At 44.9% G+C, this 23,943-nt stretch overlaps 1 protein-coding gene across 1 annotated transcript in view; it reads right to left on the reverse strand.

Annotated features, from left to right (window-relative positions):
* Positions 1–23,943, reverse strand: part of FRAS1 (Fraser extracellular matrix complex subunit 1) — a gene marked incomplete at its 5' end in the record, with an annotated part of 95,622 nt that overhangs the window by 40,210 nt on the left and 31,469 nt on the right. The window contains 10 exons of the mRNA XM_010086335.1: positions 1,545–1,698; positions 4,385–4,711; positions 7,544–7,628; positions 8,718–8,988; positions 9,604–9,747; positions 10,382–10,522; positions 10,738–10,878; positions 12,243–12,389; positions 15,838–15,984; positions 17,350–17,502. Of these exons, the coding sequence (XP_010084637.1) occupies positions 1,545–1,698; positions 4,385–4,711; positions 7,544–7,628; positions 8,718–8,988; positions 9,604–9,747; positions 10,382–10,522; positions 10,738–10,878; positions 12,243–12,389; positions 15,838–15,984; positions 17,350–17,502 (1,710 nt within the window). The remainder of the gene's footprint in view (positions 1–1,544; positions 1,699–4,384; positions 4,712–7,543; positions 7,629–8,717; positions 8,989–9,603; positions 9,748–10,381; positions 10,523–10,737; positions 10,879–12,242; positions 12,390–15,837; positions 15,985–17,349; positions 17,503–23,943) is intronic.

Below are 23,943 nucleotides of genomic sequence, written 5' to 3' on the forward strand. Positions count from 1 at the left end.
TGTTTGGTTCAGGGTCTCAAAATAACAGGCAAGAAGCCTTCTTTATCCATGCACTTGTGCTATAGAAATGCAGCAGCCAATTCTGAAGATTTTTTTCCCCTATCTAAAATCAAATTGTGTATTTTCTGCAGGTATGAATATCTTCCCCATTAATCAAATACTAAGAGAGGCAGATAAGCCCCAACTGATTAAGGAGACATTTTCTATTGCTCTGTCTTATTTTTTGCCTCCCATTCTGTGAAATAGTATTTTAGATAAAACTTTGAAGACCACTGATTTCTACTGCTTATTCCTCACCTATAGCTACAAATCCATTTGTGTTATTGCAATTAACTACAGGAGAGATAATTATGGCGATACAAATACAGGATTATAAATTTTCGTTAGGGTTAGGCAGCAGGAGACAAGCTCCTCAGGGAAAAAAATTTTGTTTTCCTGTAAATGCTTATTAAAAATGAGAAGACAGTCCTTCATCTGCAGCAAACTAAATGAGGAATACAAATTAATTGCTTCTCTTCTAAATTGCAAAAATAACATAATCTATGTTTGCATTCAGCTGTTACGGAAACCAGCCTTTCCTTACAGCAAAAGGCAAAAACCAGCACTCCTCTTGCTCAAGGGATCCTAATTTTATCTGGCTCAGCAAATGAAAAGCACTGATACTGCACAGAACTGCAAAGCACACGATTTAAAGACTTTGGTTCTAGTGAAGAAAACGGTGATGCTGATGGGGAAAATAGCATTTTTCTTTTCTGTTCATATTTCCTTTCCCTCCACATCTTTGCTTTTCCATCCAGCTTCGCTCAATGTGTATCTCAGCCACAAATCCCAGTACCTTCCACACTCCCTGGCCCGGGTCCAGAGGATATTCTAGAAGCTGCAGTCCTGCGCAAGGGGTTGCTTGTGTAAGCCATTACTGTGAGAGGTGAGGCCAGAGCCTCTCAAAAGGAATTTGGAGACAAGAATTATATGCGGATGCAAATGTCACCAGTTTCTGTTTGAGTCAATAACCTCTTCCATTAGTAGAAATTAAATCAAGTGCCAAGGAATTTAGGGAGTTCTCCATTTCCTCAAGGTAAACTTTGGCTCAGCAGTTTCCAGAGGTAGATATTACTCTATGCTGCTCTTAAACCAGACATTCATTGTGGGATATTATCTTTTGGCAGTAAGATCCTGCTCTCACGAGGCTGTAAATCCATCAGAATTTCACCACCACCAGAGAAATGAAGTTGGAGAAGTTCCGATTACCAGGCAGGACAATAGTGCTTCATTACTTCACATGCCCATTTGAACTGGAAAAATACGAGGTTAGCGGCACTCATTCAGCACAGCATTACAGGGAAATATTCCCTCAAATGCTATTTGTTGTGAGCAAAAAAACACGGAAGAATTGCATTCCAGTATTGATGCAAAGAACATCCTTTTCCCTAGAAGTCACCAGAACTCTGCACTTTTATTTAGGGCTTGGAGACCTTGGGGCATGTGGGGTGAAAAGCGATACCCTACAGCTGCTTTTTGACAACCAAACTCCCAAAGATATTTACCATGTCCTGGCTGGTCCTTGGTGATGGTGTAGGTGATCTCGGAGTCACGGGCACCAGGCACTTCAGCGTGCAGAATTGTCTTGGAGATCTGTAGCATGCCTCCCTGGGGCACCCAGACCAGGGAATTTGTCACCAGCCGAGGGCTTCTGTCATTCTGCATGTGTGAGGAACAGCAGAAAAGATTAATCAGAGTACTTGGGAATTTCTTATGCATTCAGCCCAGGTTGTGTGCTTCCAGAAATGTCTGTGCATCCTTCACCTATATCCCTCAGACCCCATTCTCACCCTGCAGAGCTGACCTTGGCCTCCAATGCTTCTAATATCCCGTCTCAGAGCCTAAAACTTCCTGATCTCAGTCTCCCTCCATAATTTTGACTTTTACCACCATCCTCGTTCTCTCTCTGCTTGATGTTCGACGTGTCTTGACAGAATTTATCTCCACGGCGCAGCGGAAGATTCACACCTATCCACATCTGAACGAAAGTATCCAGTCTACTACACTAGTGTGATTGGATACACATTTTGTCCCACGTCTCTTCATTTTATTTCTAAACATATACACCTTCCATGGGTACTTACAGAACAACAGCTTCCTACCCACTCAAAAGTATCTCTCTATGGCACCTCTGGTATCTTTACACACCTCTATAACCGGTATCACCTCTCCATGAGCAAAGCCATGTTCAAGACCAATCTCACGCTTTTCTACAAGAGAAGTGTTTTCAGAGAGCCTGGGGAGGCTGACGTGTTCCCTGGTCCATGCTACAGCTCCCTGCTCCTTGCAAATACCCTGGAGACCCCCCCTCAGCTGGCTCTCCTCTAGAGGCCCAAGGACCACTCCGTCTTTACATCCCCTATTGCGCTGCAGCCGACAATGACTGCGCTCGGTAACGCAGTTGTAGAAGCCGTGGAGAAGTCTGGTAGATCCTATATGTTGTGAAGAGCCCAGATTTTAGGAACTGAATGGAGGCAACCTGCCCATTCAACAAGACCTAACACACATCCCTAAAAATAAACATCTTCTGCTGTTGCCCTGCATTCATCCCAGCCTCTCAGAAAGGGACAGATCACATGTGGGTAGGTCTGACCTCCTCTGACTTACAGTATCCAGTCTGTGGATCATATTTTCCAGGGCACAGGCTCCGTATTCCCCATTGGAGCACCACTGGTGGTGCTTGGCCGAAAATGAAGCACCAGCAGGTCACAAAATAACTGCACAGAAGCTGTCATTGGTAGGGAACATCAACAAAAATATACAGCAGTGGAAATCATAATTAAGAGCTCTCAAAATAGAGGCCAGCTGTTCAGACTGCAGTAGGTCAAACGAAATGTTTGGATGTGGGCAAACAGGGAAAAGCAGGCTGTCAGCAACCAAAGGGACTAAAAAAAGCACCTTGCAGAAAATAAAGCATACCCACTGTGAATAAACAAAACTCCCTTAATTCATAATATTTGGAAGGTTATGTTGTCCTTCTTTTATGTTTTCACGCTTCCACTGCAGTGCTCCTATGGATTAATGTCTGAGAACTACACTGTCTGAGCCCACTGAACAGGAATCCTAGAAATGTCCTTTCACACCAGGACTTACAATATAAAACCATCCAGCAGCACATTATAACAAGCTCTGCAGGCTCAGACAAGTAAAACGTGGTTCAAAACCCACACCTCCAACACCCTCACCTCCAGCCAGGGTCCTACCAGGCTCTTCAGCGATCTTTGGACACAAACAAAGAGAAGTGTCTTCCTGTGTGTGGCTCAACAGAACCTTTTCAGAAACAAACCCTGCCTCCATTTCAGCTCCCAAGGCTACTCCACAAAGACGATAATTAAGATGAGGCAAGAGCTGGGTATCTGCCAGCTTTTACCCTCACACTAAAAGCTGCTCCACCCTCACCTCTGTCACCGCCTTCATTCTTCTCTGTAGCCAAGGGCTGCACAGAGAGAGACTTGGAAAGATAATGAGAGCCAAGGGAGTGCAAAATCTGCTAATAAAAGAAACTAAACTCAGCAATTCACCCTCACTGGCTTTACAAGAACCTGTTTAATCAACAGAAAAAAAAAAAAAAAGTTGCAAACACCACAGTGGTGTCCAAGCATTTTTACAGCCCCTCTGACCTTACACAGACTCCTTAGGACTGTGTAAGTGATCTGGGTAAAGAAACCACAGCCAGGGCTGCTCTTCTTCCAGGAGTCTGAAAACCCAGCCCCAGGCTTGAAAGCAGCCCCTTTTTCATTCCCAGACTGATGTGAGTCATGTCACTAATTATCATTAATTACTACTGCAGCTTCAGGAGCACCCGCAGGTCCAGATGGGATCAGTCCCTCCTTGTGCTAACTACACGCCTGCACGTAGGGCTTGTAAACCTTACTTAACATTTTCACGCCTAAGTTGCTGTGAAAGGCACCTAATACAGCAGCGAAGAGGACAAAAGAGGGGTAATGTCATCTCCTAACTTCTTTTCATGGAGTGGAAGCGCTCAGAGGTTGTGTAATTCCCAGATCTGTACGTAACAAGACAGCCCATCTCGCCAGCCCTCTCTCCCCGCCATCTGCTCCTTCTCTAATTCACTGCCCTTACCAGGGCAAAACTCTCACCTGCAACTCCAGAAGACCTCTTTATCAAATAACTATGGCTTTCAAATTGTCAAAGCTGCACGATTTGAGCTGAACCATCCCTCTCGCAAACCAAGAATTCAGGTGACCTCCAAAACTCAATCAATCCCCTACGTCTCCAGTCTCTGACCACAGCCTGTCGCCGTAGGATTAGTGACACCTCAGGGACACAGCGATACTTCTCCAGACTTGTAATCGCCTGCGAGGGTTTATGTCACAGCACGTACCTTGGGAGCAATCTTAATGCGGAACAGGATGTTCTGGAAGTGGTAGCCATCGCTCACTTGCAGAAGAACTGCATCATCCCGGGTGTCGGAGCCATCGTGAGCGTAACGTAGCAGCCCGCCGGCAAGGTCATCGAGGTGGAATGGGTGGACTGTGGAAGCTGAATCCCCAGGAGGTTTCATCAGCTGCCCGTGACGTGGAGGCTCTAAAACCACCAGCACAACGTCCTGAGGATTGTCACTGTCTCCCACACCCAGCAACAGGTCTGTTATAGTGCCACTTTCTCCTCTGCCGACAAGGAGAGCCTCATTTCTGAACACGTACGGGGCCTGAAACACAAAAGCAGCTCTTAGGTGTTTGCTACACTTCAGCAATTCGATCACGATCAAAGTCTGGAAGGAAAAATGTGGCGTTAAGGAAATTAGTTCACTTCATCCCTGGAAGTCTCGTATTTCTATGCAGCAGAGAATCACTCACCACACTTTCCCCCCAGCAGACTCATCTAAGAATATCTAGCAATTTAGATTGATTTAGTTCCATTAAAATAAGATTCTCATGCCACGGAAAGCTTAGGAAAGGAAAAAAAAACTTAGTACGTTTCTACAGAAAGCAATTTCGTTATCAGCCAGAGCCTGTATTCCCTTTGGTGTCTGCAGGGCTAAGAGGCAAGGGACACAGCTTTGCCTTATCATCATCCACGGAAATTCCAATGCAAGCGCGGACACCAGGTGTTTTGGAAGGTCTGCATGTTACATGTGAATAGTTCAGGGTGGGTTGGGGATGGAGACATACCACATCTTCCCTGTGCATAACCTACAGCTTTGGTAACTTCGACACCTTTCAGAGCACTGATGCTTCCAAATAAGACCCCACACAACAGATTATCTGCTTAAAATGGGTTGCAGAGAGGGGAAAAAAGGAAGAATACCAGGAGAAGGAGAATAACCTACACAGGGTAGTAAAAGCAGTGAGGCAAACTGAGAGGCAGAAGCTTGAATTAATGCTTCTCAGTAGAAATGAGCCAATCAAGCAGTGCTGAAGGATGTGCTTTTGCTTGTCTCGAACTGATAAAGCCCATCTCAAAGACAGCAAAACTGGGTGTCGTCTGCATTTTTAATTTATTTTCAACGACTCCACACAGCTTTATTAATCCCAAAACAAAGATCAGCCGCAGCCCACATTTCTGCTGGTTTAAATCTAGTTCTTCATCATCAAGAAAGTTTAAATCCGCAGCCCCCATTGATCCCAGTGAACACCGTCTGCAATCAGTAATACCTTGCCTGGGGAGCGGGGTGATCCCGCAGAGACAAAGTCCGAGCCCTGGGAACATCCATCAGAGAGCTAACTGCTGCCATCTCACCTGCGTGCAACTTGGCAGGGTTCTTAAGGATGGGCAGGAAAAACTCCTGTTATTAAACCTCACTTAGGTATTCAGGGACAGTGACTGCAGCTCCTACTTAGGTGAACGTCCTACCGAGGTAAACAAGAGATTAGACTGAGCAAAGATTTCCGCACCAGGCAGAATCAATATACATGCAACAGGATCAAAATCCACAAATTACACTGAAGGTCAAACTAGAACACTTCTAATTTCCAGAAGGTGCAGAATGACTAATATGGAATATAATAATTAAAAGCAACAAAATGCAATTAAAAAATTTAATTCCTAACCCTGAAGCTACCACCTCTCTAGGACCCCAATCCAGAAAATACCCAAGCAGTTCAAAGTCTAAAGATAGTGAGAGAATCACAGAGATGATGCATCTCAGGAGAGTCGAACACTAAACACGGTAAATCGGAGTGTCCCTTGCAGCTCCCCAGCATGGCACACAGTGAGCAGGTCAGCAGCTCACCATGTTTTTTTGCTGCTGGCTACGTTTCCTACTACACTCAGCAAGAGGCACAGAATAGCACCTGCACCTTCAGACACAAACCCACCCACCTCTGCCATGATTAAAAGAAATTCATTTCTTAAATTACTCATTGTGAGGATGGATGCTGAGTCAGGCTTGTAGGCAGGAAGGAGTCAGTACTGGAAGAGAAAGGATGACAGCCGCATTTCCAGTTACAGTCTTATCAAGCCATTTAATGCTCCTCTGAGGACGTAAATGGCCCTTAAGAGCAGCTGAGTCTCATTCGCACTTTAAAGTCTCCTTACATTACCAGAATATGCCAAGCAGCCACAACAACTTCAGTGCAAGCACAGCTAGCTGACAGAGCTTTCAACTAGACAGTTCGGCTCTGGAAAAAGCTCAGTGCAAGCTGCAAAGCCTTCTTGGACACCATCCAAGCAAACCCATGGAGAACTGGCTGTCAGCAGGAGCAGCAGCACGTGGGAAGCTGGGCCGGACAGCTCCAGCACATCCACCACCTTTGCAGCAGCACCACAGGAACACCCACAGCTTGAGTGGGCATCAAAGGCCACCCAGAGGGACGTGATGATGTGACCTGCTGCTAGGCTGAGCGGGACACACACAGCCCCTCCGTAACACTGTGCTCTCTCCCTTCATGTGCACCTCACACACCTCTTCATACCTTGCCTTTCAGAGCGTCTGCCCTTAGAAAAGGAGTCATGACCGTACTGCCTGTATGCCATCTCCTGGGTGAGTCCCCTCCACAACACTGTGTTACAGACTTGAAATAATAATATGAGAGACATGGACACTTGACAGCACCATCAACTTGTCTACAAGTGGCAAGCAGTTTAAGAGACACACTTTAAATAGCTCATGTGGATTTAATTCCCAGCTGTCCTAGAACAGAACATTTAAGTAAATGCTCTTGACTGTCAAAGCATCCCTACCATAGGGATCAATCATTGCTCAATTGCCCTGCAGTAAGAGACTGAACTAGACCATCTGCAGATCCAAAGAATAATTTAAACAGTAGGGGCTCCTCAGCCCTCACTGATAACTGCTCTGTGATTGCACCGCTACAATTCCCTGCACAACCAAAATTACATGGGCCAGCTTCTTCAGTCACTTACCCCACGTCCAGTTCTTCCATATGACTCTTGGCTGCCTCTCAGCTAAGTGAGGGATGAGTCTAATCTGCCTTGAACACCAGCTCAAGTTCTGCCCAGCTCTTTTGTTATCTCTGCAAGAAACTGGGGCTCCAAATGGTACAAAATTGGAGGTTTTTTCTGAGCTTTAGAACCTTACCTGGGTTGAAAATGCTTGAATGTTGACCACCTCAGGATGGGAGAAGAACTGTTGATCGCTGACCTTCAAGGAAAAGTGTCCTTTCCTAAACAAGTCGCCCACAAGCCAAAATACAAGATAATAAAATTAATGTAGTGCTCTAGCAGGACTCAGTAATGATAAAAATATTCCATATTCAGTAAAAATGACTAGCTTAGCGACAGAAGCTTTAGCTCAAGTTTTTTCAATTATGTAATAAAATACCTTTAACAATGTAATAATATATCCTCATTTTCCTGTAACTAATGTTACCTACATAGGATGGCACCTCCAAGATAAAGTACAGATTCTAAATGTCAGCTATTCGCTGCTAAAGAAAAATGTCACTTAGCTGGCTTTGGAACAGAAGCTCCCACTTTTCAGCATTTTTGTTTCCTATTTACTTTTCAATAATGCCACCCCATAACCTTGAACATCAAGAGCTACGCCTCTCAAGACAAGATCCTTGGCATCAGAAGGACACCCTGACAGTCTTATCAAAAACAATGGATCAAAGAATATCCTACCTATACACAGGCAGAAATCCAGAACAATTCCACCGACATCAGTCCTAGTTCCAAGGCTTTATGGTGATGTAAATCAAGTGTGAAATTTGGCAGGATGACTGGCTCATTGCCTGGTAGCAGGAAAAATCCGCTTCCTTGCACTGTGCTTGCAGTGTGAGCATTGCCAGATACTAAAAACCACTAATTATCCCAGGACACTAACAGAGCTCATATTGCAGGCAAAGAACTAACGGCTGGATGCAGATTATGCTGCACAGCATAGTGGTGACATCATTTGAGCATCTTCCTGACAGTATTGAGACATTGTTGTAAGAGCCAGACTAACATGCCAGTTTAAAACCCGTACCCTAAAGATGAGACAGACTCCTGCGTCCCCAGAGCACAACAGGTTTGGTAGCTGGGTCACAGTGATCTCTTATACCACAAACAGAGAAATTTTTTTTTTTTTTTGCACCATTAATTTATACTATGGTACACTATCTCCAAAATAAACTGATAACCTATTTAGCAGACGTAAGAATTGTGCTTCACTGTGAGAATGTTTCCAAGGAAGAAGGGAATACCTGTTCTCAAGATATGTCAATTTTTTTTTAAGGCACGAGCTCTGAAAAAAGTATGAACAGAGTCACCTGGATTTCTCTTTGCTGTGCACAAAGCGGACTCTCTTCTCTCTCACATCCTGGCAGCTGAAGTGGTCGCCTTTGCCCAGCTGCACCTCCTTCCCATTCTTCACCATCACCAGCCGGCCGTTGGAGGGAGTGCTGTCGATATGGAACATGAGCTGTCCCATGTCACCATCCAGATCACGCACGCCCAGCAAGGAGAGGTCCAGGGGCTTTACCCCACCAAGCCCTACTGGCAGGGTGCTGTTCACAGGGGAGATGGAGGGACGCTTGCTGACTGAAAAGAAAGAGAAGGGAAAAGGATTACTGAATGAATGATTCTTATTTCACAGCCATGGGTTGTATTACCGTCTTGCCTGTCGCTACCATCTTTTGGACAACAGAGTGCCAGACCCTTATAACACCCTGTTCATTACTGACCGAGGTGGAAAACCACCATCTCAAGAGGAATTGCAATCTATCCCAACCCCCACTAGGATTTTGAGAAGCTTCGGCAAGTCACTTCCCACCTGGAGCTCCCCACCACAAAACTCAAAGCCACCATACACTGGCCTGCACCGCAGATGGACCAGTCAATCTTCATTTAGAACAAAGAAAAGATTAGGTAAGCACTACAGTTGATTTCCCCCAAGATACTTTTTCATTTGTTTTACCCTGATGATAAATGATGCTGTGATTAGAAAGACATGCCTCCATACCCAACTAGGTAACTTCACTTAGAAAACCATGTACATACAAAAAAAAAGTTGGAGAAAAATAGCCGCCAACTTTTAACAGCCAAGATGAAACTGCACAAAACTGAATTCCAATAATGCCGCAGAATGAACACTACTGGCCCTAAAATCTGCTGGAAGCCTGTCAGCTCGGGTGCTTTATCATGAGACACACTCACCTTTTTCACACTTTCTGGTCCCCGTGTTGCCATAGAAACCCTGGCCACAGGCAGAAACACAAATCTTATTCTTCAGAAAGGTGGTGCTGTCGCAGAGGTGGCACAGGCTGTCACTGTCACACTCCAGGCACCCAGCAGGGCAAGCTGCATTGGATGGAAAGCACAACCCCACTGAGACACTGCAAAAACAACGCAGCTACTGGTGTGTAGCAGAGCTGTCCCCGGGGGTCGGAACGGGAACACCACTGCTGTTTGTGTCTTACCCACCTGACAAAAACAACCAAAGAGAACGGGCAAAGAGTTTAGATAAAAGAGTCTTTAAGAATTTCCTTCCTTGTTCGGCCACTGTTTCCCATTAACTACAGAGAACCTGACACAAACTGCCAAGTGGAAGAAACATGTTTTGAAGTAACCGTTGTACCAATTTGAAAAAAATACTCCAAATACACATTCAAGTCCTACACAACCCACAAATACAACTCAAACCTTTCTAAAAATGTGTTTTTAATACTTTTTTTTAAAATATACAATGTGTACACACATACACAAACACACCAGCAGCCATCTACACTGAATCTCATTCCTCCTGAACTAGGCATGTCTAAATGCAGATACAGCTTGTTGTCTAATTCTCAGGTTACTGCATCACCTCCACAGTGAGTTTAACACAGCATCCAAGCACTTCCTCTTCACTCCACCCTTGCAGAGAACAAGTAATGTACAGAACAGAGACTACAACCCAGGTCCCCCGCCACCACATCACGCTTGCTTTGCTTACCTGTGCACTTTCGCTGCGCGTGGTCTGCATAATAACGCTTCCCACATTCGTGAACACAGTGAGCATCCAGGAGGAAAAACGGGGCTTCGCAAAGGCTGCACTCATCTGCTTGGCGACACTGAAGGCAGTGTTGATCACACCCTGAAAGTCGTATGCAAAGAGTTCAGCTCAACACCACTTTGTACTGCTGCCTGCGCTGTGCTGTCACACCCCGCAGGAACCGCAGCTCTAGTGCGTGTGTGCTGGAGATCTGAAGCTAGAACGCGCTTTCTGAATGCACGACGCGCACAAATTGGAGGCAAGCAGGGAAACACCATGGCAGCAGTGTTCAGAAGTAACGCTCAAAAAGAACTCACTCTGGCATGTGTCTGACTCCATGTAGAAAGCTTCAGGGCACTGCTCCACACAAGCTCCTGCGTGGAGAACGTAGCCCTCCATGCACTGCAGGCAGTCGGTCCTCCGGGGGCCTTGACAAGCGTTACAGCTCCAGTCACACTCTGGAAGAAACAAAAGCCAAGGTAGGGCAGCCCCTTCTGGGTGCTCCCCCTATACAGGTGCTATAGACCTGGGGTCTATAAGCTATGGGAATGTAAGCCCTGGAAGCAAAAAGCGCAGTAAAAAACTGTTAAACTAAAAAAATAAGAAAGCACTGTTTTGTTTTGTTTTGTTCCGGCTGACTTTTTTTCAGTCTTGGACCTAATATGTCCGAACTACGTCAAATTTGAGCAGGCTTGGCTCTTGTTCAGCATTCAGACCTGCTAACACTGGCACAGTTTTGTTGCCCATAAAGTCTGACTTTATCCCTTAAGTAGCAATGTTCCTTCTCTGCCGACGCTGAGTTTGTAGCTTTCCCTGGCCAGAAACACACTGGGCCCAGCCGGGATCAGGTCTGCCTTCACACGCCCCTGCACCACCTCCCCTCCGTCTCCAGCAGAGTCCCAACTATGCACCCAAGGCTACCCAGCTGCCAGCGCTACTGTTTGCATCTTGGTGGCACTTGCAGGGTCCAAATTGGCAATTAATGACAGACACACTTGGCTGACGAGGCAAACAGGCAAGAGGAGGCGGAAACAAGGACTCACTGCGGTGAGCGGAACTACTCCAATCCACGCGGCATGTCCAAGCCAAAGCCAGGACAAAGAGCCCTGCCTCATTCCACCACCCTAAACACCAGCCAATGTCACCTCTCCGCAGAACCGCAACGTTAAGGGGACAGACACTACTTGGTTAAGCTGGGTTCAGGTATTGAGAGAGCCAGCTAGAAATGAACGCTGAATAACACATCATTGGTATTATATCCTGGTCTTAGTGATGTTAGCCGCCATAAAGCCACGTTATCCTCACTTATTTCCACTATGGAACACTCTCCTTGGGAGTTTTGGAAATCTTTCAAGTCATGTGTCTTTTAAATCACTCCAAACGGTTGTCCCTGCAGTCATCCAGCGATGCAGCATTTAATGAGACAGAGAGAAGCTGGTAAGCACACAAGGCCCTGTAAGCACTCTAAGAAAGCCGCAGCCCGGTAAGCTCACTCCTTATTCAGCTGACCCACGACTACATGAATTGCTGGACCTGACCCTCAAAAAGTTTGCTGGATCACTTACTAAATCTCTTACAAGAGAAGGATTTGCAATAATCTTGTTTCACTGAAAGGCTGATGTACGTGACAGCAGACTGGCGAAAAAAGAGAAAAACTATAAAAACCTCGCAAGTGGTCTGCCACTGACCAACTCCCCCCATACACACTTTTTAAAGCAGGTCACCTGCACCGATCAGGCTGCAATAGAACGGATTAACAGCCAAAGCATTCACAATGGGTTTTTTCTTCCTTTTTTCCTTAAACCAGCAATGTATTTTTCACCTCTGCAAGTCCTGCTGGAAAAATCCAGGTAATACTGCTGAGCACAGCTCTCGTACTGGCATTCTCCAAACAACAGGACCTTAGCTGGATCTCGGCAAGACGTACAGCCTACGGCAGAGTCACAGCTCCGGCACTGGCTGTTGCAAGCTGTGGAAAGACAAAGAAAATAACTGTAATTACCGACACACCAGCCAACTGTACAAGTAAAAATAGTATTATCCTGTAGCCTCGCAACTCCTCTTGTCCTCTTTGAGAGAAATGCGTGGAGACTTCAGAGCTTTTGCTTCTTACATTCCTTTTTACAGCCTCTGAAATGTAAAAAGCCTCCTTCCGTTTGTCTCCTCACACTGCTTCTTATTCTGCTTTGGACAGGTTGGGGTAAAACACTGACCCTGAATCCAAATAAGAGCTTTCCCTGTCTCTGTTCTTATTCTCTTTAAGCAACCCACATTTCATATGATTCTAGCCTTAACACATAAAGGCACACATCTGGAGACCGTAGCGGACCGCTGCGACCCAGTTAGTAAACCCTGGTAGGACCAAATACCCATTTAATTTCACTTCATGTTTCCACCCTTTTGTTTGCACACAGTGTGAAATTCTGGAGCAAAGAAAGATGCCAGGAAAAAAGTAATTCAGGGATTTACTGAATCTAGGATCAAAGTCCAGAGGTTCAGAATATTTCAGCTCAACTGCCCAGGGTCTAAACCTCTCAGGAGGCTGAACTAACAGCCAAGTCCACCCCGTGCTGATGTCAGGGCTCTTCGCCAGCTCACGGCAGGAGATTTAATGGCAATGTGATATGAAAGACTGGAAAGTGCTTCCTAGCCCTTTGCCTATGCACTGAAAAGCCCACTCTGATTCTGGTGAGATGAAATTTTACAAAAATAATTTGCAGAAAACTCATGGATGTTCACGTCTGCTTTATACAAACAACTGTAATTGCCCTGCTAGCAAGGACAGTGATGACTTATGCAAAAGGGACCGTTATGTTCCCGATCAACCGCCCCAAATGTGTCACTAAACCCACACCGAGTCACAGTCTTTGCCCAGCCTCAGTTGTGTACTTACCAAAAATGAGAAAAAAGCTCTGAAAACACAGCTCCAAGTGTCCAAACTAGAGAATAAAGCACAGCTGGCCATTTTTAATGGAAAATCAAACCAAACTTCTCATAGGATTTAACTCAACCACAGTTTGGGAGCTAAACACCAATACCTCACTTGCAGAAATCCAATTCTATTAGTGATAGGCTAATTGTAGAAATCCACTTCAATTTGCTTTTAACTCAAGTCAGAGTTTCATAACCACAAAACCTCAAAATACTGAAGTAAATATGAAAATACCCACGTTTCTCTCACTGAAATGAGAACACAGTGTCCTTCAAAATAGTTACTTGCTTTATATTATCTAAAAAATGTCACAGAAGACCTGCATTTGGTTGAGGTACAAATGAATTTCTAAGAAAACTTTTACCTAACGAATCCAGTAGCTGTTCTTAGATGCTCTGGTGCCGGTCTGATTTCACCTCACTTAAGATACTACATGGAATAATTAGTATTTGTAAGTTCTACGAAAAGCCAGTAAGGCAAACATTTCACATGAGGTCTAAATTTATAGAAATCACGTTACTGACGGAGGTGTGCCAGAAGAGTAAGCAAAAACTGTATTTTAAAGCAATCCCGTCTGCTTGTTTTATCAGCATGGCTCCATATCTGTGTTCTTAAAGCCATGAAGAACTTGTTAAGCTTTGCACTGATCCTCAGCCAGTAAGTCATTGAGCTTCGAAACACCTCCAAGGGTCTGTACGTGCACTCAGCATCTCTCTGAACTTCATTCCAAACCTGAGCTCCTCAAAAGTGCAATGCAACTAAAATAAAACGCTGAAGAGAGACCAAATTTTCTCAGCCTAACAGCCAACCTCCGTTTAAACAATTTTCCTGACCTGTAAGTGGCAGTTTCCCAGCAGCCTGGGCCAGCTGATATCTACATGGCTTATCAGCAGTTCTTCACTTGAAAAGGCACAAGTGACACTTGGAATGACAAAAATCCAACACACTTTACCTTGAGCCTCCCGCCCCAAGGATTGCATACACTTCTTAAAAAGACATTGGCAATAAGGAGATTAGAAAAGTCCCACTGTAGTTGAATTTGCTTGTGAAAATCTATTTGCATTTGAGCCACTGAACCACATTCAGGAAGGGTACAGTCCTCAGGAACATTCCACTTCTCCCAGGGTGTCGTGAGGCAGGGGCTATCAAAAGGGAAGTTTTCACAAGAAAAGGGCGTTTTAAATAGGAGAAGAGGTATTCCGGTGTAGTTAGCAATAAAAGAATCCATACTGCGAGAGAGAACCGTGAGTAACTTGTACACCTTGTAGGAAACTAGACAGAACAGTGAGACTCCCCTGATTCCTTTTTTTTATTTCTCTTTTTCATTACTTTCCTTCTTTTCATTATTATTGAACAGCCTTTTTTTTCTGTCAAGGGAAGAATAGTACAAACTCTTCCACCTATTTCCTTCAACTTATGCAAGGTGTCTGCATTTCTGCTGATAAGATAGAAATAATAGTTTCAGGAGAATCACAGATTTCAACAAAAGGCAGGTAAAGCTGACAGCCACATCAGCTTCCTCCTGTAGAACCTCATCAGTAAAGAAACTGGCTCTAGGTAGGATGATACTGATACCTATAGTCAGTGCAGTGCAGCAGAGTTATTTTATCATAAATCAGGATAATTTAAAGCAGAGTAATGCAGGACTTAACAAATCTGAGTGTTCAGGTTCACCGAAACCAAATCAGTTAAGCACTCACTCATTTTTAGGTGTGTGTATTACAGTGGATCAATTCAAGCAGCGTTTTTTAATATTTCTTTTGTCTCTGGGCCATACAATTTCGCAGTTGGGAACATCAAACCCAATAATTACATGAGAAATAACCCAACTGATGTCAAGACCAGAGTGAGCACAGAATAATAAAGGAAAAGAGAGGCCCTGGCAGGATAAAACATCACTGGACTTAACACCAGATCAGCTGTACCAGATCATTAGGAGGTAAAAACATCACAGCTCAACTAAGCCAGCTAGGGATGTGCCTAGAAAGCTGTACCTTGTTTCTGCTGAGCTTTCACATGTCAAAAAATGCAGCATAAATGCTACGATCTGAATAGAGCTTCCATGGCAGGTACTGGCAGTGCAGCAGGGAGGGGGTCTGCCTTTGTAAGAAGTGATTAAAACTGGTCTGACCTTGCCATGTTCTTACAAAGCCCAGAATTCACCGGTGCCTTCAGCCACTTCCCTGTGTGCTACCCAGACAAGTCAAAAAGGAAGCCTACACGAGCTCTCCTGCAGATTTTTACTACGGACACAAAGCCTCCTGTCTTTGAAGTCGATAACAAAACTGCAACTGTGTTCAAGTTTAAACCACGCTGTAGGCTCTGTTTCTAAGGCAGCTAATCACTTCTGTCAACTCACATTGAATTTTTCGGCACTTGAAATCTTTCTTTACCTGCCAATAGGAACGGTAAGCAAAGGAACAAGAAAAGACATGTCAGTGAATACATCACAGAAAGGAGAGATGGACTGCAGACAGACACTCACGTTTGCAGGTCTGGCTGCCATCCCTGTAGTACCCCAGGGAACAGACCGGCACGCACATGCCGGTGTGGGACAGAACCAGGCTGGTGTCGCAGGAGGAGCAGGAAGAAGGACCTCCGCCGCTGCAGGTTTTACATGAGGGGTGACACTCTGCAGAGACAGCAAGAACAAGCATTTCTGTTCAAGGAAAAGTACATCTTTGAGCAAGTTTCACCAGGTTCAAAAAAAATGAGCATGGTGATATTCTGGTGATATTTCTCGATAAGCCTCTACATAAAGACTGATGCCATCATTACACTTATCAGGCCAAATTAATCACACTTGAAAGTGGGCAAAGAAATCAGAGAAGTGACTGCACTACCCTGAAAAGCTAGCACTAAATGTAACACGAGCTTTAAAACAGCCTGAATAATGCAAAACTTCTTTTAAATGAAACCTTTATACCAAAGGGAAGAAATGTTATCCCTAGGCTTAAAATTTCTAGGAAGGCAAAGTATCTCTCTCGGGCGTCTTCCCAAAGAAATGACACAGAGTATATTCCATACATCTCTGAGATTTCATTTGTCAAAAGCAGGTAAATAAACACACAGCTCCCAGAGTGCTTGAGAGGAGCTTTGAAACATTAACCACCAGTGGTTAGACTGGATTAGGAACTGTCACTTCCTGCAAAGGGAGCATCTACATCTTAATCCTCGTGTGCAGAATGTCTTGTCTTCATTTCTTTGTCTTAAAACAAACTGTAATACACTTTGCTCAGCGTAAGATGCATTGGACTTTAACGTGTCTCTGTCGGCCAGAAACAAGAAAAGCAATCTGCTTCCTTCTAAGAGTCCAAGAAATATAAAGCACCTCAGACAAAGATAGGAATATGAAACCACATCAACAACAAAAGCTGGAGGAGATCCAAGGACAGGTGAAGGCACAGAAGGCCAGAGAACAAAATGTGCTATCAGCACAGCTTCACCCACGCAGCTGGAGCGTTACATCCATCATGCCAGCCCGAAAGGCTGAATGAAATTGGCTTTTTGTTTCAGAAGCTGCTATGAACGATGGCTTTTTGGACCACTACTGTAGCAAGGCAAGTCCCAGTAAGCACCACTGTGCAAGGAGACCTCAGCTAGGACGATGAGTTACTAGCAGTCAGAGCTCTGTCTTCTGTGAGCAAAGGTTGCACGGCCCTTCAAACACAAATCCAGAAAGTATTTCCAAGTGTCAGCAGCCCAGAACTGCGCTGGTACCACACCAATTGGGGACTTGGGGATTAATATGTGAAAGTCTCTGTTTGAAGTGATTCGTTATTGTGGTGAAGTAGCCCATCTTCTCCTAGCAGTGATCTCGGAGTAGCCACCCTACACAACCATCATCCTGTCCTCTGCACCACCACCTCTGAGAGACGGGATTTACCACAGAGGGAGAGAAAAATCACCTTCCCCTCCTCCTCACAAGCCGTCTGGTACTCATCACACTTACTAATTGTACTTGCTGCTACGTGAGGCATCTCTAAGGACTACTCACTTTTGCAGGCACCACTCTCCGCGTAGTATCCCAGCGGACAGTCCGGAATGCAGTGATCCCCCAGGAGCAAGTGACGGGCGTTCTGGCACTTCAGACAGACGCTGCCGGTGTCCCACAGGTTGGCCACGCACTGGCGGCACAAAGGGTGGCAGTCTAAAGGAAACAGGGAATAGCGGATACCGTGACCACAGATGGGCAAAACAGAACTCTCGCCCTCATCCCCACCTTGTGCTCTTCCCAAGCATCACAATGTTTTCACTCTTCCCCAGCAAACACATTCTCTGCGTCTCTCCTGCCCCACTCAAGCATCCTCTTTCCCAGCCTCTCTTAGGACCTTTGCTTTCCCTAAACCTTTCTCTGATTTTAGGTGCTTCTACAAACAGGTTTATCCTTAAACTATGGACAGGTACAACCTACACAGCTGTGTGGCCCTCTCCCATCATTCTTACTGATTTTCCCACAGAAGCGAGACATCCATACCCTGAAGAGGCCACTGCAGACGTCAAAGCCAAGCCAAAAGCAGCATTTAAAGTTGCTCGAGAGTGCCTCAAAGCCTTTTCCTCTTTTCATTTTTCGCCAGCAGCACATAAGCTGGTGTCTCCTGACCTCTGCCTGAACTTAGGCGCTTCAAAAGGTTTGACAACAAGGCTTTTGTATGCACAGCAGTGCAGTGTAAGGCAACCTGGAAGTCAAATTAATCCTCATTATGGTAATTCACAAAATTATAAAGGAAATGATGACTGTCTTGAAAGAAATGTAATAATGAAGCTTGATTGGAGTACCTGGCCTCTCGTCAGATTTATAGGGAAGGTTCAACTTTCTGTCTTTTGACTCTTGTGACAGCATTACTACAGATTATCAAGCAATCTAACTTTACAAGCCGAAGACAGGCTCACATAGGAGCAGAGGGGAATTCTGCATCCATACCTGCAAAAATGGAATAGCGACTGGGGCCTGTCGCTGGCCTGACTTCTATACATTACACACAGATGATTCTTACCAAACACTGGTGGACAAGCACAGGTGCAGGTCCGAAAGGAATGCAATCCTGACTGCATGCAGGGATTCAAGGTCCTTCAAGCAGCTGCCTCCTTTGCCTCCTGACTTTACAGGGTCTACAGTCTATCTAGTTTCTGCCCCACACTCCCAGCCTTGCAGGCAGGAAACAAACAGCCAGAGGGGAGGTAAAGGTGACCAAGAAGAAACATTACGCTTAAGACAGTGACCCTGTCCGTTCTCAATCCACCACTGTCAGGGCAGTGGTAAGAAAAGCAAAACAGTGCATGAGGCAAATTCAGTGACAAACCTCTAAACGTCCTTACAGGGGTTAGAGCTTACAGGAGTTATCCTACTGCAGCTTCTGACTGTACAAAAGGTGAACTCAGGACCCAAGGCATCACCCCATATATCTTCACAGCCAAAGCTCCCAAACCTGCGCTGACATCAGAGCGGAAAGACTTGTCATCTATCTGTAGCCTCACTGAAGCCAGAAAGGATCACATGCAGCTCACCGTAGAGAGCAAGGACTAAGAGATCATCCAAAAGGCCCTGAGCACCATACGTAATTTGTATGCACAGGGCTGGAGGTGGGGTGAAGAGTTTTATTCCACAAAATTAACACAAATCCAACTAGTTCCTCATTCTTCCACATCTACCTGGCAATATGTCTCCTCCTCTTACTGTTAAAATAATACTCATCCAGTTTAATCCCTTGCTGGTGCCACTGGTCTCAGAGAGTTTGGCTAGATGCAATAAGTTAACAAACCTAGCAATAGTTTTTCAGTGACGAAGAACAAAAGAGACACCCATATATGGTCAATAGGTTCCATAAACAGAGCATAAAAATGAGACAGAGAAACCTCAGGGTGCCCAAATAACCAGTATCTACTGTAAACAGCTAGACTCTCCCAAAGTAATGTTTAAAAGCTAAGTATCTACAAAACTAGGTGCTGTTGCAGTACGATTTTCTCTTTACAGTCTCGGTGTTGATTCCTCTGTATTGAAAGAGTTCTTTTTCTCAGCTACTGTTTTAGGATAAATCCACCCCATCACTCTGCTGTTCCTTTGCAGCCTGGAGATCAAAGAGCACACAAGACCAAATAAAAAACCAGGGCTGATGCTCATGATGAATTTGACGGACGTTGGGGAACAAGTGAGAGAGTAAATGAAGAACTGAAGTCCTTTTTTTTTGGAAAGATGATTGAATTTTTTCACAGCAGGGTCTCTTTGAAGCAAGGACTATGAGAAGCAGAGTGTTTTCTTTATGTTTCTCAATAACTTGCACAGCCGTATTTGTTTCCTGCTCCTGCCTTCTCCCCCCAGTCCTCACTCCAGCTCAGCTAGGCAAGGCACTGCCGGCAGGCTTTGGGCTCGCGGGGGCTTCGCACTCCACGTTTGCTGCAGGTCAGGGTGACACAGTTACCTCCCTTCGATCTCTTCCAGTACCCAAACTGGATTCTTCAGGGCACCACCCTGCCCACAGTCCCAATGCCTCCCTACTCATCTTTTTGAGATCACTGCCCTGCCTCCCACCATCCAAACAAACCTTTTTCCTCCTACCCTTTCAGCTGGCTCTAATTTCCTCCCTGTCAGTTCACCTCTATGAAACCCTTTACCTATCACTGATCTTCCCACAAAGCAACTTCCATTGTAAAGTATAATGTAATTACTTACACAGATTTCCATTTCCAGAGTTACTTTACTTCCACACCCCCTTTACCTTTCTCTTAGCAGGCAAAGAAATAAAGAAAATAGTGTCCTTCCTATATGGAAAATATCTGTTCCCTTGCCTGTAAAGACAGAGCAGGCTCTTTGGGGAGACAAAATCATCTCTAAGTGTCTGTGAATGCTCATAAAAGAAACCAGAGGCGTTTCTACCTCTCAGCTCCACCATTTCCTAAGCAATCAACCACTTGTATTGTTTAAATACACCTCCTCTCCTAAGGGCTCTTTAGAAAAACCTCCCTGATGCAAGTTTCATCTTATACTCTAAAGTAAGGCTTGAGTTCTACAACAGAGAGCTACGCAAACCAGCACTTAAAACACTGCGTAATTTACAAGCGTGTTGGACTGCAAACATTTTCTAGCACTGTACAGGAAATCCAGAAAGAAAGGAGGACACCTAGCACCGACCAGGGTTTTTGGTTTGGCTTGGTTTTTGGAAGAGTTTTTCTGCCTCCCCTTTAAAAGACCTGACAGGGAATTTGTCCCACAAACAAGCGAGGTGAACTCCTGGTGAAGCGCAACCACGTCTGCAGGGAGCTGCCTGCATCTTCTGAAAGGGATGGGAGCTTGGCCAGGCAGCACAAGGCAGGAAATCCAGCTGGACATTGCCTGGCCACAACTGAGCCCATATCAAAGTTTGGAAATGATCTTCCATTCTCCTCCTCTGGCAGCTCAGCTGTTCATTTCTGCAGGAGCCTGCACGCCAGTGACTAAGTCCCCAGTCTCCCTCTTGCCCTGCTCAGAGAAACTCCGGCTCTTTGTGATGATATCAATGTCTCTCTAAGAGTACGGCAACAGCTCATTAATTTTACAAGGAGCTGAATGTATTTCTTGTTCTAAGAGTGTCCCTTCTGGAATTTTAAGAGCAAGGCAGAAAGGCTTGTTACAGGCATCCTCCTGAGCAAGCTCTTCTGGTTTATCTTTGAACATTTTCCCAACTGCCCACGGCCCATGAAAGCACGGCCTGAACATGAGGATTGGGGGTTTCCTCGCAAGGAAGATGCAGCTGGAAGATAAGATAGGGCCTCGGGGGATACCGTATCAGTGGGCGCTTTGATTTTCATTTCATGCCAGCTGCCTCGCTACTAATTCTTTAGGTAGTCCTCTGCATCCTTGTACAGCCTAGCTGAGCACCAGTCTGTGAACTGAGCTCTCTTCCCTCTGCATTTTCCTAATTGCCCTTCCACCGAGCCCAGAAAAGACCAGCGAGGAAGATCAGTGAAGAAACCTCAAGACAGGCATATGAATTACTAAAATTAGGAAAGGACAGGGTTTTATGAGCAGGACAACAGTTTCAGCAAGAGTGCCCTTTTTTAGACTGGTGACTGTAATGTTTCCTGAGGCTGCAGTTGGCTTCGATAAGAGGGAGAGAGAAATCAAAGTGTGTATTCAAACTGGGAAAACAAAAACCACAGAAGCCCTGTGACTCAACAGGGGACTGCTAAAGCCCCAAACACATTCCTGTACATACACTTTAGCTATGAAATAAAATTAATCCATTGAGCACTCTCAAAGCAGATGGGCACAAATTAAGCATGTCCAAACCAGAGCTCAGCAACTCATTGATCTTTTGAACCTTGAGGCCATTTTGTCTTTCTTCTGCTTACATTTGAAACGCTTATTTGATAAACTGCTGAAAACAAGATCTTTTTTTTCTCCTAACAAGGCAAATGTTCCAATCCTCATTCAGGTTAACATGTACAATAACAACATTAATTCACAGGCAAGGGCTTCAAGTGACAGTTGGTTTTCTCCACCGCATGTGCAAGATGCTCCCCCGCAGGTCCGTGGAGTGTGATAGGTGGCTATAAAGCACAGCAGTCCCTGTACATCACAACACAGTTCTGCCTGAAGGGTCGGGAATTAGAGATAAATGGGAAGATAATTGTAAAAAAATATTGCTTTGGGAAGTAAAGGAAAAAGCTTTCTTAGATTCTGATGCAAATCATATATTATGCAAGTGTCAGGGGTTTTAATGTTCTCTTTTATGGGACAGCTGCTCTTTAACTGGCAATTAATAACTTGCAAGGGCAAACTTAGCATTTTAATCAGTCTTGAATGAGGAGAATGAGTGAAATTTAACAACCTGGATGGGGAGCTCTATCTCTAGTAGAACAGGCAACGCACATCCTTTGCTTAAACATCAGATGAAGGCTGCACGAAGAGCAACACACTTCAGACTGCAGATCCAAGGCCAAAGCAGGACTTCTTTTTAAAGGCAATAAGTAACTATGTGGACCATGTCCACGCCTACAGGGCTTCGAAATAAAGCTTGTTTGCAAGGAAAGCGTGCGTCACCAGGCTGCAATTGCTCTGGAGCCCAGAGAGCCAGGCAAGGTTCTTCGCAGACGATTCATCACTGTCAGTGCAGCACGTCTGGAGGTCAAACCCTGCCCTCCGCACTGCCTGAGTGAGCTCACTGTTTGCAATTTCTGCTCCTCATTACTGCCAGGCACCGTGACGTCCACCTCATCACCCGGGATGTGGGGAGCACACCCATTGCTCCGCGACACCTCGCCAAGCTCACAGGTAACAGCAGCCTAAAAGCGATAATTAAAGCACACAGCTTGCAGGAGAGTAAACCATCCTCAGAAAGAATCCTGGTTTACAATAAATGCTACTAAGTTTTTCCAATAAAACAGCTGAAGACCACATTTCCACAGGCCTTTTTCACAGGAAGCATAATACAAAGTAATGGGAAAATACGGTGGAAGAAATAAAGTGCATAGAGCTACGATGTTACAGGGCATTAGTAAGCACTGTCATAGCCCCTGAAATTTTACAGGGCAGAGACAACTCTTTACGTTGAAATGATGAATTATTTCCAAGCTGTAATTACTGCTCGAAACACCTTGATTCCCCAGCCTGATTGGTTATACACCTAGAGGAGCTGCACAATATTTTTAGGACATTTTCCTACTCCACAGATACTTTGTTTCCCCTGTTGTTCAAAAGGAAGATGAAGAAACAGTTCATAAAATTAAACTGTGAAGAGCAAAGAAACAAGTCTTTCAACAAAAAAACCACAACACATATATATAAACAAAAAGAAGTCTCTGTGAAGGGGACTAATCTGTATTAAATCAAGAATTACAGCCTCTTAATTGATATATTTATTACGTCTAATGCATTTTTCCCTTTTCTTAGGTTTCTTTATCTCATTTGAAACTGTTCAGCCTAGCATAAGCCTCACAAACCGTATCTTTTTTGATAAAGAAAAAAAATGGCTGGATAAGGCTCAGAAATTGTTGGAGCAGTTCCCAGGATATGTTTATACATGTCTGCGTGATGGATTAAAAGCCATTTTTCTTTCTAAACAGGTAAATGCAATCAGTGGCTTCTGATGTGCAGGCACCGAGCACCCACCAAGTATAACCCCTGTGCGTAAATCCCATTATCCCCCCAAAAATGCACACAGCAATGTCAGCTGTGCCAGTTTTTCTTTAGAGCCCCATAAACTGCTTCTCTGAATCGCAAATGTTTCCTTAACTCACTTTACCGAAGCTCTGCGCAGGATCTAAGCAGCTTCCCTGGCTCTGGCTCCCCCAGGCTCGGGTGCACAGTGCCACTGAACAGAGCAGAGCTGCAGCCCGTCCAGCTGTTAGGAAGTGTTCATGATGACATTATTAACCATGTGAATGCTTTGATGATTCCCACACATGCTGGTCCATGCACGTCTTCACACCAAACTGTGTGTTCACCAAACCGAAGGCAAGAGAGCACCTCGCCTCCCTCTCTGCTACCAGCCTTACACAATTTGCAGTTGACTGCACGCAGCTCTAGTGAAGATATGTGCAGGAGGAGTCACAAACAGCTTTACTATACACTGGAGACTTTCCTAACGGTGTTTTCATCTGTGTTACACATTAC

Source organism: Pterocles gutturalis, unplaced genomic scaffold, assembly GCF_000699245.1.
Source record: "Pterocles gutturalis isolate BGI_N339 unplaced genomic scaffold, ASM69924v1 scaffold286, whole genome shotgun sequence".
In the NCBI taxonomy this organism is placed as follows: Eukaryota; Metazoa; Chordata; class Aves; order Pterocliformes; family Pteroclidae; genus Pterocles; species Pterocles gutturalis.